Source organism: Emys orbicularis, chromosome 24 (genome assembly GCF_028017835.1).
Source record: "Emys orbicularis isolate rEmyOrb1 chromosome 24, rEmyOrb1.hap1, whole genome shotgun sequence".
Lineage (NCBI taxonomy): Eukaryota > Metazoa > Chordata > Testudines > Emydidae > Emys > Emys orbicularis.
Genome location: NC_088706.1, coordinates 15793830 through 15807667, shown reverse-complemented (window position 1 = coordinate 15807667; position 13838 = coordinate 15793830). Strand labels below are relative to the sequence as shown.

Genomic DNA, 13838 nt, shown 5'->3' with positions numbered 1-13838 from the left:
TGCATGTGCTGTGGGAAGATGCTGTGTGCCAGCAGTGTTGGTTTCTCTATTTTAGCAGTAACCTGGGTGTCAGCCCCTTGGGACGGGTGTGTGTGTTAGACTTGGGGGTTGTATCTATTGCAGAGTGGCAGCTGCACATGACATGGGTTAATAAATAAAGATAGGAGTGGGGGGAGGCCATGTTTTAACTTTGTCCTTGTAGCAGTTGCGGTTGTCGTGACAGTGACAGGGACAATTACCTTCCCACAGGATGTCTCCTGTCTTCAGGGAATGGGTTTATTTTCCAATAGGAATATAAGAAATCTTTACATCACAATTTACTTTGTGACTGTAACCTTAAGTAACCCCTGCTGTCAGAGGCGAGATCCCAGACAACAAGCCAAAGGGCTGGATCACATGTTGCATTAATTTCTCTCTCTCTGTCTGCAGCTGGGAGCAGCCCTTTGGATAGCCCACGGAACTTCTCCACTAGCACGTCTGTCAGCTTTCCCTTTGCTCGCAGGTAAGCTGGGGCTGGCTTCCTTCTTCCCTCTCCTACCCCCAGCAGAGAAAGTAAATACCAGCAGACAGTGTTGGACTGAGAGAGAAGTGAAAGACTCAGCTCACATTTACAGTATTGCTTTCATGGCAAAAGGTGGTGCAGTGGGTAACTGCTGGCTGCTGCCTTTCACCTCCAGAGAGCAGTGTCTGCATGGTGCATGTGCTCATGAGTGAGAATGTGCTTGGGCGTCTCATCATGTTCTTTAATTAATCCATGGCACAGCTCAGTGTGATAATCTGTCTCTGTTCAAGAGTTGCCCATGGCTGAAGTAAAAGGGCCAGGGGGATTTGCAGGGCTTGGACTGACTTGGTCCAATGGCAGAGTCATTGCACAAACCCTGCCTGCTTTGCACCTGACTCAAGCCAGAACTAACATAACAGAGGAAAACTCCTTATTTTGGGTTGTGGGTGGGTGTTTAGAGACAGCCCCAGCTGGGTAGGAAGGGGAGGCCCTCTTTCCTGAGTCCCTTCAAAGCACTTTGTTAGCTGAAGCATTTGTCCCCAGAGTTCTGCTGTGTGCAGATTTCCCCCCTTAGCTCTTTGGAGACTGCGTGAGCTGTGATGCCTGCTAGAGCTGTCACCGTTCCCCACGAATACGGTAACCCGTGCGCCTAGGAAACGACAGCAAGCCTGGGAGTGTGGTTCTCGGTTACCGTCTTGTTCTTTTTTTCCTTCTTTTTGTTTGTCTCTTTCCTCTGCCTCTGTGTCTCGCTCCCTCTTCCTGGCTGATAATCTCCCACCACCCTGCAGTCATGCTGCTCGGACTGACAGGTAATTACGAGAAGGAACCAAGCCTTTCCAGAGAGAGGTGCGGAATGGAGGGGGCCTGTGTTCAGTGGGTAATGCCTGCTCCACTTTGACGTGTCCCTTGTCTCGGTGTGTTTGTACCTCGCTTGTCCTGAGCATAACCCCCATTGTGGCAGTGCCCGATTTAATCAGTCTGTGACTGGGCTCCATAATTCTCTGCGGCTCCAGGAACAGACACGGCTCTGTTCCCCTCACATGGCCGTTGGCCAGGAGTCCAGACCCAAATTCTGCCCCACTTTAAAACTTCTCACCAGATTATAAACAGTGTCCTGGATTCTAAACAGCTGCTCCTCTGAAATCTACAACTAGGTCACCAGGAAAAATCGCCAATGCATGTACAGGGTGGAGATGGGAACAGTGCTCTCCAGGCCCTGCTGAGTTGATGCCATTAACCTCCCTGGTGTACGTAGGCAGAAATAAACAACCAGGAAGTCAGGTTTAATTTCAAGAATCATTAGGGAAAATGGGGAGTGTTAACTCCTTGTTTGCCAAATGGGAAAGAGCTAGGATGGAGCAAATGAGACTTCATTCTCAAGCTGCTAATGATGGGAAAACAGAAAAATGATGATGCAAGCAACTTACGAGGCTGAGCCGGCCCCTGATGCGAGAGCCCTTGGCACTGCTACAGGCCTTACTGTGGGGGCTTGGCCGATTCTCATAACTTATCCCGGCGAGCTGGTGGGATAAAGCGGGAATTTTCTGTAATATTTTCATGAATCCTATGTGTGCCTCAGTTTCCCTCTGTACTTTGTATTGGTACCCAGTGAAGGGAAAAGGGTCAAGTCTGCTCTTGGGGACAGCACAGGACATGAGGTCCCCTTGCTGGCTGGGCTGTAGCGAATAAGCTCCTTAAGAAACTGGTTGAAACTCACCCAAATCAGCAGAGGGTCCAGCAGGACAATGGAAGCCCCAAGGACTGAACAAAGCTCTGGGGTGGGGTGGGGGTGAACTCAGCATGGCCCTGCCTGGCGACAAAGGACGGGGAGGTGACCAGCAGGGGATAAAGAACAGGCTTCTGGAAGAAGCTGGCAGCTCTCACCTGGGACTGGCTAAGGAGTCCGAGAGAGAGACCGCCTGTGATGGAATTCGCTGCAGTTTGGCTGGTGGATTGCTCTGGCTTGGCTGGAATGAACTATTTTCACCTTCATTTCTCTGTGCTAATCTGAGGACTCCCAATGCCGCGTTCCAGTTGACTAATTAACCCTACTGTGTTTGAAAAACACTGTGTGGTGTCCTGCACATCTGGCTGCAGTGCCTCACTCCCTGGGGTATGTACAAGTCTCGAAGCAGGAGTCTCTCAGTTGGACTCCCTGAGCAGAAGTCACAGCATGAAGCAGGATGGCTGAAGCCCAGAGGCTCAGTCTCGAAGGCAGTGTGGCTGCGGGGCCGTTCCTGAAGGAACAGTGAGAGACCTTGGGGGTCCTCCAAGAGACTGTTTAAAAGCTGGGGCATAGCCCCGAGCCTGTGGCTCCATGGCAGCTGGGTTAGGCAGATGGGGAAGCTGAGGCCAGAGAGGTGAAGTGACCTACACAGTGAGTCAGTGACAGGGATGTAGAGCACTGGGCTGGGCTCCCAAGCCCTTAGTCTACTAGAAAACACTCCCAGCAAAAATACCCTTCTAGGTTTTAAATTTCTGGCATCTTGTTTATAGCGGGGGCGCGTCCATTGTGCGTGTTCACTTTTCATACGCCCGTAGGAATCGTGCTGTTCTGTAGAATAAAATCCCAGGGGCCCAAATTTGACTCTCATTAAAAATCCCAACCTAACGTTTTCCCCTCCCTAAGTGGATTTGTTCAAGCGCAGTCATGGAAAGAACACAGAATAGAGCTGTCACACGGAGTTGTCACCCGCTCACTGACTGAGAACAGCACCAGTTCATAGGGACACGTGCACCAGTTTGTCCCTCTGCTGCAGCAGGGACATAACCTAGTTTCTAGGATTCTGGCATTACATTCCCCTCAGCCATAAAATTAATTGTACAAAGTCGTTATTACTTATGTGAAGTGATATCAAAATACATCTGGCATAAGAGGCTTTGGATTGCAGCTGGCTGGGCCAGAGCGAAGTGCCTGTTCCTGCCCACAGCACTTTGACATTCATTGTTCCTTTGTTTGCATTTAAACAAAGTTTTCCCTGTGTGACCCATGTGTTTCCTATTGCAGGGCTGATGGCAGAAGGTGGTCACTGGCTTCGCTACCCTCGTCTGGCTATGGGACTAACACCCCCAGTTCCACTGTCTCGGTAAAGCTATCCAGCCGTCTGAAACAGGAGAGGGAAATCTGAAATAGTGGCTGCCTGGTGTGCCTGCCTCAGTTTCCCCTTCAATTGTTCCCAGAAATAATCTAAACACTCCTTGAGTATAAATACAGCCCTTGGAGGGTTAATTTAATACAAACAAAAGCTCTTTGTGTACAAACTGTAACAACACAAGTCCCCACAGTCCATCCATGAACCTCAGCATCTCTCACCACGCTCTCCTCTCTGGTATGGTGTTAGTGTCCCTCCCCATGCCTCGTGCCTGGGCTTCAGCCTCTCTAAGGTCCTCTGGCTTCAGCTCTACAGCCCAGAGAGCCAGCAGGCATCTCCTGCCTTCTCTGGCATGGGAAGATCAGCAGGCTAGCCCCATCTGGTCTCAGCCCTTCTCAGCTTCCCGGCTCTGGCTCTCTGGTGGCCCCCTCCATTGGCTTCCTGACCATTCCTCCCTCTTTCTCGGGAGGGCCTCATGAGCCCGGACACCTTCTCCAGTCTCTGGTCCCTAGTGCCCTCACCTGACTCACCCAGTCTGTCTCCTCAGGCCTCTTTTAAGCCTAACTGGGAATCAGAGGCTCTAGACTCTCCTCCCTCCGAAGGGGCCAGTGCCACCATGTGACATGGGGTTTAAATCTCCCCTGAGCTCTGTAGTCTCCATTCCTCAACATCGCATTCTCTGGGGCTTCTCTGCATGGCCAGATGTTTTGTTCAGATGTTATTTTTACAGTGTGCTTCTGAGTTAGCTGCAGCACTTTGTAGATGGCAGGTTCTTTTTTTGCAAATGAATACTGGGGGCTGCACGTCCGGGTTGGGGTGCACTGTGGAGCTGTTTGGGGAGCCCCGGGCTGTAACAGAAGAGGATGCTACAGACTGGGACTGAGGGTCTGTAGGGAGCTCGAATAGCAGAGGAGTCGCAGGTCAGAGCTGTCTGGGGCAGCTCGGACAGTGCCTGATCTCATGGTGGTTGAGGTGGCGAATGCAATCCATTTTTCACACTTGTGTGCAGCAAATTTGGGAGCGTTTGTAAAAGGCCCACAGGCTGCCCGTCAGTATTTCCAGTCTATTAAAGGAGTCCGAGGCAGCTGTTTCTAATGAATTCTCTGTTTCCATCCTGCTCCTATGGAGGAATTTAGCTGTCTCCTAACCACGTGCATTTGTTGTTCTATCCAGTCGTCTTCATCCTCTCAGGAGCGTCTGCACCAGTTACCGTACCAGCCCACCCTCGATGAGCTGCATTTCCTCTCTAAGCATTTCCGCAGCACAGAGTGTGTCACGGACGAGGAGGGGCGCCGTTCCCCCTGCCTGCGGCCACGATCCAGGAGCCTCAGGTATCCAAAGCCTCTGGCTGCCCCGAGTTTTCCAAAATGTATATGTGTGTGTCTGTGTGTGTGTGTACATGTGTGTGCACACGTGCGTGTATGTGTGCAAGATTTTGTGTCGGATGCCTGTAAATGATGCTGGTGAAGGAGGCATTTCATTGTCCCAGGCACTGCCAGACTGGAGCAGGCCCATCTCTGTCTGATGCAGGCTGTCACTTGCTGCTTCAGAGGAAGGCGCAGGAAGCCCCCTAGTGGACAGTTATGGAATAGCCCGGACACAGGTTGGCTGTACCAGTCTGATTCTCTGCTCTCCGTGAGAGTCTGGTGGTGTGAAACTTGGTACTCCTTCTGCTTTACTACACAGACACTGTTCTGCAGAAATGCCAGTGCTTTCCCTGCAGCGCGTCCATGAATGGAAAATGGCGGGAGTTTGATTCTAAAGCACAGTGCAGTAAATCTCACGCTAATCCTTTTGGTGCTCCCTGGCCTCTCGGGAGGCTCTCCTCTGGACTTGGTGTACAGGCCATACACAAGTCTGCTAGCATCAGGCTTTTGTTACTGGAAACTGTTTACGCCTGAGACGCAGGCTCTTGAAGCTGAGATTACAGAAGCTTTGTTTGAAGCGCCTTGTTATGTTTATTTTGTGTCCCTCTGTTGGGACTCATGCCTTCACGCTGACCCTTGGGGGGGGGTCACAGCACATTGAGAGGTAAATTCTCAACTGATCCTAAGATCAGATCAGGGCATACCTGAAAATCTGTCCTTGCAGACCCTACTGCAGGTTGGGATCAAAGTCAAGAGGCCAGGAATCAGACTTACCGTTGAAAGATTTTAAAAAAATCTGTTTATGTAACTAGATCTAGAAGCATTATGTGTATTAAATAAAAGCTAGGTGCTCTGTGTACATCTGTTTGCAATGCCTTTTTTCTTCCCTCACCCCTGTTCTCCACAACCATTGCTTTTTAAAACCCAGAACCGCAAGCAGGTGTACAGCATTCTCAGAGATTTCATGCAGTGTATTTGTGTGTAGATGCGTCTGTCTGTTCCCTTCTTGTACATAGGCACATTGCATGAAATTCACAAGAAAGGTCCAGCATGGGAGTGCAGCAGAGAAGTACAAGCAAGAATGCCTGGCAACTCCTCCTCAACTTTTGCAACTTACAATAGACTAAACATGCAGACCTCCTGAATTTGACAGTGCCCCTTCATAAACTTGCTGTGCATTGGAATGTCAAGTTTCCATTCATTGGTTTGTTCTCCAGTTGTCAAGTGCAGCAAGTTTGCATCCTTACAGGGAATATTTCAGTTAAATACTTTTTCCCGTTGTGGAATGTGTTTAGAGGCCTCATTTGTAACCAGGCTTCTCTGGGTTCTTATTGGGCGAGAGCTGTAATTGGTCCTGGGCTTTGTCGCCTGAAATTTCATTAAAATTAGATTAATTATCTCAAGGGCTTTACAAGTGGATGAATGTTTTACCAAAGAAATGCTAGTTATATGGCTGCCATCACTTGTACATAGCACATACAAAGAGTCCCTTGCTATGCTGTGGCTTACTTCTTAGTTACTGAAATGAGAACGGGGGGAGAGTTGAAACTGGTTTTGATCTTGGCATTTTTTATATCTTGGTTAACTAGTTGGTGGCTGCTCCCTGTAACTGGCTTTGTGTAACAGGATTAAGATTCTGGTGGTGGCGTTGTGGCCAGGGGAGAAAGGAGGATCCACTGAATTCACTGGTGGCCTAAAAAAGTTAAACAATTCATGTGAAGATCCCTCTGTGCCCTGCAAAAAACTAAAATCAGTTGTTTTGCTGCCAGCAGTGAAAAGGCAACTACAGCAGCAGATCGAGAGACCCTGGGTGTCTGTCACACTGCTGGCCTGCTCACAGGTGGCTGTGGTCTAAGCATCTCTCCAGTGGCATTATACTTTGCTGGGACTGGGGCGAAAGGGAAAGCAAAAGGACAAGCCCTTTCTTTAATGGACGCATTAGTCTCTCAGCTCTGGAGACCTAGATTCAAAACTACCTTGGCTTATAAATGCCATGAGTTTGGAGGTCGGAGTAGCTTATTGCAGACAGTTGTTCAGATCAGACAGCTGCCAGGCAGTCTCTTCTGTCGGCCAGTCTCTCCTCCTGGAGAGACCTGTGGTAGACTAACAGGTAGGGGTGTCGACTGGGAATGTGGTGGGAGATGGTCCGCAAGGGGCGGAGGGATAGCTCAGTGGTTTGAGCATTGGCCTGCTAAACCCAGGGTTGTGAGTTCAATCCTTGAGGGGGCCATTTAGGGATCTGGGGCAAAAATCTGTCTGGGGATTGGTCCTGCTTTGAGCAGGGGGTTGGACTAGATACCTCCTGAGGTCCCTTCCAACCCTGATAGTCTATGATTCTAAGTCAGGAATGAGGAGCAGTTCCCGAGGGGAAGCTTCAGGGCAGCAGTGAGTTGTGTTGCTGTTGGTGCATTGGGGAGCTGTATTTGGGGGTGTAGGTGCCCTGGGGGAGTCACTAACTGTCAGGATGCTGAGTGCTTGGTGTGAATGTGCTTTAATGGCTTGTGAAACGTGGCAGTTGAATAGAAAACAAAGTGTGATGAGTCTCCAAAGGCATTTAAGACGGCACAAACCCATAATTACTTGGTTTTCTGAAGATAAACCTGTTCTTTCCCCCCAGCCCTGGACGAACAAGTGGAGCTTTCGATAATGAGATTGTTATGATGAATCACGTCTACAAGGAACGATTCCCGAAGGTAACTGCCCGGAGCTCAGAAAGATGATTCGAACATAACGTATCTTCGGCTTTTCAGCAATTCAGTCTCTAGCAAAATCATTTCTGTTCTTTGTCCTGGGACACAAAGTGTACCTTACAGGGGCGGTGTATGAGGGGGCTGGAAACCTGGTAATTCACTGGGGGGAGAGCAGAAGATTCATAATGTCCTCTCCTGGTCACCGTGGAGCATGTGTTACTGCAGCAACATGAAACTGTCTCAGTAACAGTCTCTGGACACCACTTCTTGGTTAAAACAATGTCCATGTAAGCACGTGAATATTGTGCTGAGATTTTCAAATGAAACAATATCAGCGCAGTCACAGCGCAGTCTAAAATAGCGAGACATAATATCACAAAAGCAGGGAAATTCTCGTTCCGGCTGTTTGTACAGCTGCATTGGTCCTAGGGTGCCATGGCACAGCTCAAAGTCGCATACATAAGAGGAACATTCTTTCCAGCACATCCCTAATGTGAGGATTAGTACAACTATTTTGTACGCCGCTGGCATGCTGCAGTCATAAAGGACAGCCCAGTGCGTGCCAGCCTCCGGGTCTGGACTAGCTGGGATCCAGGCTTAGGTGCTGCATTACCTGGGCACAGCAGCTCAGAGTTAACGTCGCTTCCAGCAGCAGTTTTTCCATTTTGTCAGCTGGCAATTTCCCGGCTGCGGGCCTGCCCGGGGAGATAATAAACAAAGCAACAAGCCCCTTTGTTTTAATCCTTCCTCTGGTTTCATATGTTTCTACTTAAAGGTTTATGGGGGGAAAGAGCTGGTAATGCTGAGTGCCAGATCACTTGGAAATGACCCATCTCTGATGCGCTGTCATACTGAGAGGCCTGTCCTGCAGCTAGGAGTGTTTGGACCACAAGGGTCTGCTCTGCAATCTTCTCAGAAGGACGTTCAGGAATGGCCGCTCTCTCTCTCTCTAAATGAACCCAGGCTTGGGTGTGCACTGGGGCTTTTAGCCAGTGGGGTAGCTGCACCTGTGCAAACCACAGGGCCAGAGCCTTCAGCTGGTGTAAACTGCCATAGCTCCAAGTTCACTCCAGCTGAGGATATGGCCCCTATGTAAATGTGCTGCACTTGTGCAGGTCATGGCTTGCCCCGGGGCAGCGCACTTGAGTTTGCACTGGGTCAGCTGTGCTGATGGCTAACACCCGGATGTAGGCTCAAGGTCTCAGTCCCCCTGTAGTCATCTCCTGCTCTGCCCTGCAGGCCACAGCGCAGATGGAGGAGCGCCTGCAGGGGACCATCACTAGCTGCTCGTCGAGCAGTATGCTGCCCCTTGCTGATGGCGTGCTGGGGTTCATCCACCATCAGATCATTGAGCTGGCCCGAGACTGCCTGGCCAAGTCCCAACAAGCTCTCATCACGTCACGCTACTTCATGGAGCTGCAGGAGAAACTGGAGAAAATGCTCCACGATGTGAGTGTTTGGGTGTTCTCACAATCCCCCCTCCTCCCAACCCTGGCCCCCCACTGACACTGGCTGTTTGGTGACCTGGGCATTTGTCTTGTTCTCTGTAGGCCCAGGAGCGTTCAGAGAGTGAGGAAGTGAGGTTCATTGACCAGCTGGTCAGGAAGCTGCTGCTAATAATATCCCGCCCTGCCCGCCTTCTGGAGTGCTTGGTAAGTAGTACTGCATGGCCTGCCAGGCTGTGCGCATATGCAGGTCTCTGTCATGGGTATGTCTCATTTGGAAAGGGAAGTGCTCGTTACTCATGGAGTAAATTAGAAAGAATCACTTCCTGCAAAACAGCTTGATCCACATTCGTGCACCCAACAACTCAAAAACAGTGCAGCTCCTCTGTTGCGTGCGCAGTAACTGAGTAACCCTAACACAAGCTTGCCTGTACTCGCTAACCCGGCCACCGGGCTTCAGACTCACCGTTAGGGAACTTGGTCAGGGATCAGAGAGAGACGATGAAGACATTCAGATCTTTAGATCCATGAATATTACAGTACAGGACGGTGCTGGGTTTCCTTGTGAGGTGGGAATGTCTAATCTGTTTTTCTTTTCTTGTCCATCTTTACCTTTTATCCGTTACACTTAACCTCCAGCACACATTCTCCTTTGGTTATTAATCCACCTTGAAAACCTAAAGTTATCGGTGGCACATTTCCAAATCTCTCTCAGTAGGGCTAGTCTGAGAATTGTTTACAGCCGGAAGGAACATAGGTATGCCAGCTCAGGCATACAGCCAGCTTGCCCCCTGAATTCTGGGCCATGGGCACATGGCTGGATTTTTCAGCCAGGGATTACACTGGAAACGCAGACACAAACCCAAGATCAGGGGAGCTGTGGTTTTCCTGCAGAGGTCTGATGCCCAGGTAGCATCCCGTAACTCCAGAGCTAAAGGGAACCCTATCATTGCAATCTATGATAGTGACTCTAATTCCATTTAAGAATATCATAGTATATCAGGGTTGGAAGGGACCTCCATAGGTCATCTAATCCAACCCCTTGTTCAAAGCAGGACCAATCCCCAATTTTTGCCCAAGATCCCTAAAATGGCCCCTTCCAGGATTGAACTCACAACCCTGGGTTTAGCAGGCCAATGCTCAAACCACTGAGCTAACCCTCCCCCATGTGTACTGTGATGCCTGGGACACAGAGTCGTGTCTGGCTTTCTGCTGGGGAAGCAGCCTGTGTGGTGGTGGAGGTGCTTTTATTTAGGGACACAAAGGCAGAACTCATTTCTTGACTGCAATTTTTCTCCTTTGGCTAGGAGTTTGATCCTGAGGAATTCTATCATCTTCTGGAAGCCGCGGAAGGACATGCTAAAGTAGGCCAAGGAATAAAAACTGATATCCCGCGGTACATCATCAGCCAGCTGGGGCTTGCCAAGGACCCTCTGGAGGGTAGGGATGTTTTACAGCTCTTGGACTGTGTCTGGCTGAGTGACCAGGGGATCAGGAACAGGAGAGGGAGCCTCTCGCACATGGCTGTTGCCAGTTAGAGCTAGCATGTGTGGGAAGGTCTCTGCTACTCCCAGGCTAGGAGCTGCCCAAATCCCAAAAGTCACCGCTGCAGTTAACGCTAGTGGCAGCTTGCTGACATTCTCAGCCAAAGGAGAAGGACTGAACAGGCTCTTCTGAGGGTGGTACCTCCAAGGCAAAGCGGGGTGGTGGCGTGGCAGCATGGTGTGGAGACGTTTGTGCTGCCCCTGCCTGTGCTGAAAGTGCTCCACGGACAGACCGAGAGCTTGTCGCTCCAGTACACCTCGCTGCTGGGCAGAATGACAGAGATGGACCCGCACTATGAAACGAAACCAAAGCAGATGCGGCAGGACTGTCAGCAATCGCTATGCAGCCAGCAGGGCGGGTCTAGGTAGCTGTTGGTGTATCCTCTGGGCTGCCCTTTCCCCTCAACTCTGGTGAAGTGACAGTGCAGATGTTTCCTAATGTGTGCGTAAGGCAGTAACCCCCTCCCAGGCCCGCAGTGCAGGTGACTGCTGCAGGATGGGATTTGTGCTTTCTCCCCACTGGATCTTGCTCTGTGGTAAGTGTATAAACATTGCATCCCCAAATCCGGGTTCACGCAGAATGCAGGCTGCGATGTGACCTGCCCAAGTGTTAAGGTTCCGATAGCATCACATTGCATTGGAATAGATGCTTATGAGGCCAATCAGGAGATCTCCGAGACCAACGGGTAACTCTTTCTTCAGCAAGTTCTGACTGATCCTGATTGGAATTAGCCTTGAAGTTGTTGCTGTTGGAAAGGTACCTCTCTCGATGCTGTGGTAGTGAGGGTTCAGATGGCTTGTCCAGGGATTCACGCACAGGGCTGAAGCAGTCTGTGCAGGGATAAAAGTGCATCAGCTTCCAAACCCACCCGTGCTTGGACTATGGCAGTGGAGTGGGATGTGCATTCCAGGCCTGTATCCAAGTCTCTGCATGCCAGAACCAAATTCTCCTTCATTATCGCTTGCTACATATTAAATACAGTAGATTACTTTCAAGAACACTTAATCCATGGGAAGCCAAGGCCTGTGGGGGAACGCAGAAAGGACTGTGCAGAGTAATTAGAATTATATAAATGTTTAACCCCTTGATGCCAGGACCCTGAATTTCCCTGCATGAATGGGGCTCCAGGCGGGCAGACATCAAAAAGGTTGGCCTACAGAGTTGTTAATGGGCGTCTGCAGAAACATCTGAACACAGAGTGGGGTATAGTTGGTGACACTTTCTACTTTGGGCATTAGTTTTTGTTAGTGGTAAAGGCCTCAAAGAGCCCGAAGCTTCCATTCTGACAGATATCTGTGAGTCAGGCTGCCCGCTGCCTGCCAAGCTTCCTTGTGGTGTTTTGGTGCTCCCAGCCCTAGGAGGAACTGAGCTTGGACTTGCAGAGGGATGGGGGAGAGACCAGAAGTTAGTCAAGCACTTGAGGATGGCAGAGGCTCGATGTGGGCAAAGTTTTGTATGTGTTCTTCTTTATCCAGACCAGTTTGCCGATCCCACGTATATAGCAGCCCATTACATCTGCAGTCAGAATATGGGCTGCAGAGGGGTTGTGTGTGCAGCAAACCCAGACAATGCAGTGGGAGTAGGCCAGGAAAAGCATCTCTGCGGCTTTTGGTGAAGTTGGCACCCAGTGCAGGTTGCTCAGTGAACTTGTGCGAGGCATCTCGTGTGTAGACGGCACCTTCTGCTAGCCTGATAATAGCTGCGGCAGCAGGGTCAACCCTATGTCTGGAAAAGGTGGTCAATTTTCTAACAAAAAACTTCTCCAGAAGGGAGCAGTGTGCAAATCTCAGTGGAGTTCCCTTAATCCAGGATAGATGGGTTTCAGTTCCTCCTCCCTCTGAAGCAGCAGCAGCGTGTCTGTGTAGTCTGTTGAATTCCTGACAGCTAGCTCTTTCCGTTTTTCTGCAGAAATGGTTCAGCTGGATCATTTTGATAGTGGGAACACCATGACCCCAGAGAATGACGACTCCCATGAGGTAAGGCCATCCAGCCTGAGTTAGTGTTCGCATTTCCCAACCAGCTTCTCTGACACTGAGCACATTAACTCTTGGCAACCCGTATAAGGCAATGCCAAGAGGCTGTCTGCATTCCCAGGGAGCCTGGAGATGGAATTGTCCATCCATAGAGAGTTGCTGAAACTGTGTGAATTTTTGAAGGTACATGTCTTATGGACACCCCTATTCCTGTACATGGATCCTCCTGTTGGCACCTGGACACGTGGAACGGGCATGTGCTTGAGGCAGTTTTGCCTTGACAGTTCACTGTTTGCAAAGTGCAGTTGATTTCTGATGTGGTGGCTTCTAAGGATGCTGAGCAACAGCAGCCTGCTTTGAGTGTAGGTCTAGGTTTGCTTTTACTGGTCAGACTAGCGAAAGCGTCCCTTTGTGTGATGGGCACCATAGGGGGAGGGAAGGGTGGGCAGGAGCGTTTCCCAGGGCTAGCGAATTGTGGAGGGGAAGCATACGCTGTATTTACAGTCACAGTGCCGGGATGTGCAGAAAGATCAAACACCCCTTTGTGTGTGTCTCACGCAGAGCCGGGCCTCAGCTGCCGCTTCTCGGAGGAAACCCTGTGAGAGTGACTTTGAGACCATCAAGCTGATCAGCAATGGGGCCTATGGGTAAGTTGGAGAGAGAGCCTCTGCTTCAGTGCAAGGCGCTCAGGAGCTTACCGGCTTGGGGCTGCGCTGAGCAATCCACCCACTGGCTTTTTGCAAACGATCTAAGTGTGAACTAATCACCTTAGCGTTGGGCCTGGCCTGAGCAAGACCAGCTCCTCTGGAAAGAAGGCACAATGCTGGTGAGTGCAGAGAGGGACAGAGCAGGCCAGGTATCTTGCTTACTGTGTCGGTCTTGGCACTTTAACGCGACTCCATTGAGTGTGTCATTACAGCTACTGCACATAAATCCTTCTGGCGAGGAGCAGCTTGCCACGTTTGACAATGGCGCCTGCCTCGCTGCTGGGGTTGTAAATAAGGCCAGTGTTCAGTAAGAGGATGCGGCTGGCAGCCTGCTTGCAAATGCCCTGCTTGCAAATGCCCGTTGTAATTGACCTACTTGTCAAATATCACCCTTTGCTCGTGGGGGACGCAGTGCTTGGAAGGTTAGCGGCTAACCTCCCGAAACCCCATGCCAGAGTCCTGAGCGCCTGCTCGCTCTCACTGGGAACTGCTCCGGGTGGTGGGAGACGCAGGTTTC

The 13838-nt window shown here is 50.4% G+C and overlaps 1 protein-coding gene across 1 annotated transcript in view; it reads left to right on the top strand.

The window, feature by feature from the left end:
• MAST3 (microtubule associated serine/threonine kinase 3) overlaps window positions 1-13838 on the top strand; it is a 42776-nt gene that overhangs the window by 13654 nt on the left and 15284 nt on the right. Inside the window, exons 3-12 of the mRNA XM_065422364.1 lie at window positions 430-502; window positions 1291-1311; window positions 3510-3588; window positions 4768-4925; window positions 7579-7654; window positions 8891-9100; window positions 9202-9303; window positions 10404-10536; window positions 12550-12617; window positions 13176-13261. Of these exons, the coding sequence (XP_065278436.1) occupies window positions 430-502; window positions 1291-1311; window positions 3510-3588; window positions 4768-4925; window positions 7579-7654; window positions 8891-9100; window positions 9202-9303; window positions 10404-10536; window positions 12550-12617; window positions 13176-13261 (1006 nt within the window). The remainder of the gene's footprint in view (window positions 1-429; window positions 503-1290; window positions 1312-3509; window positions 3589-4767; window positions 4926-7578; window positions 7655-8890; window positions 9101-9201; window positions 9304-10403; window positions 10537-12549; window positions 12618-13175; window positions 13262-13838) is intronic.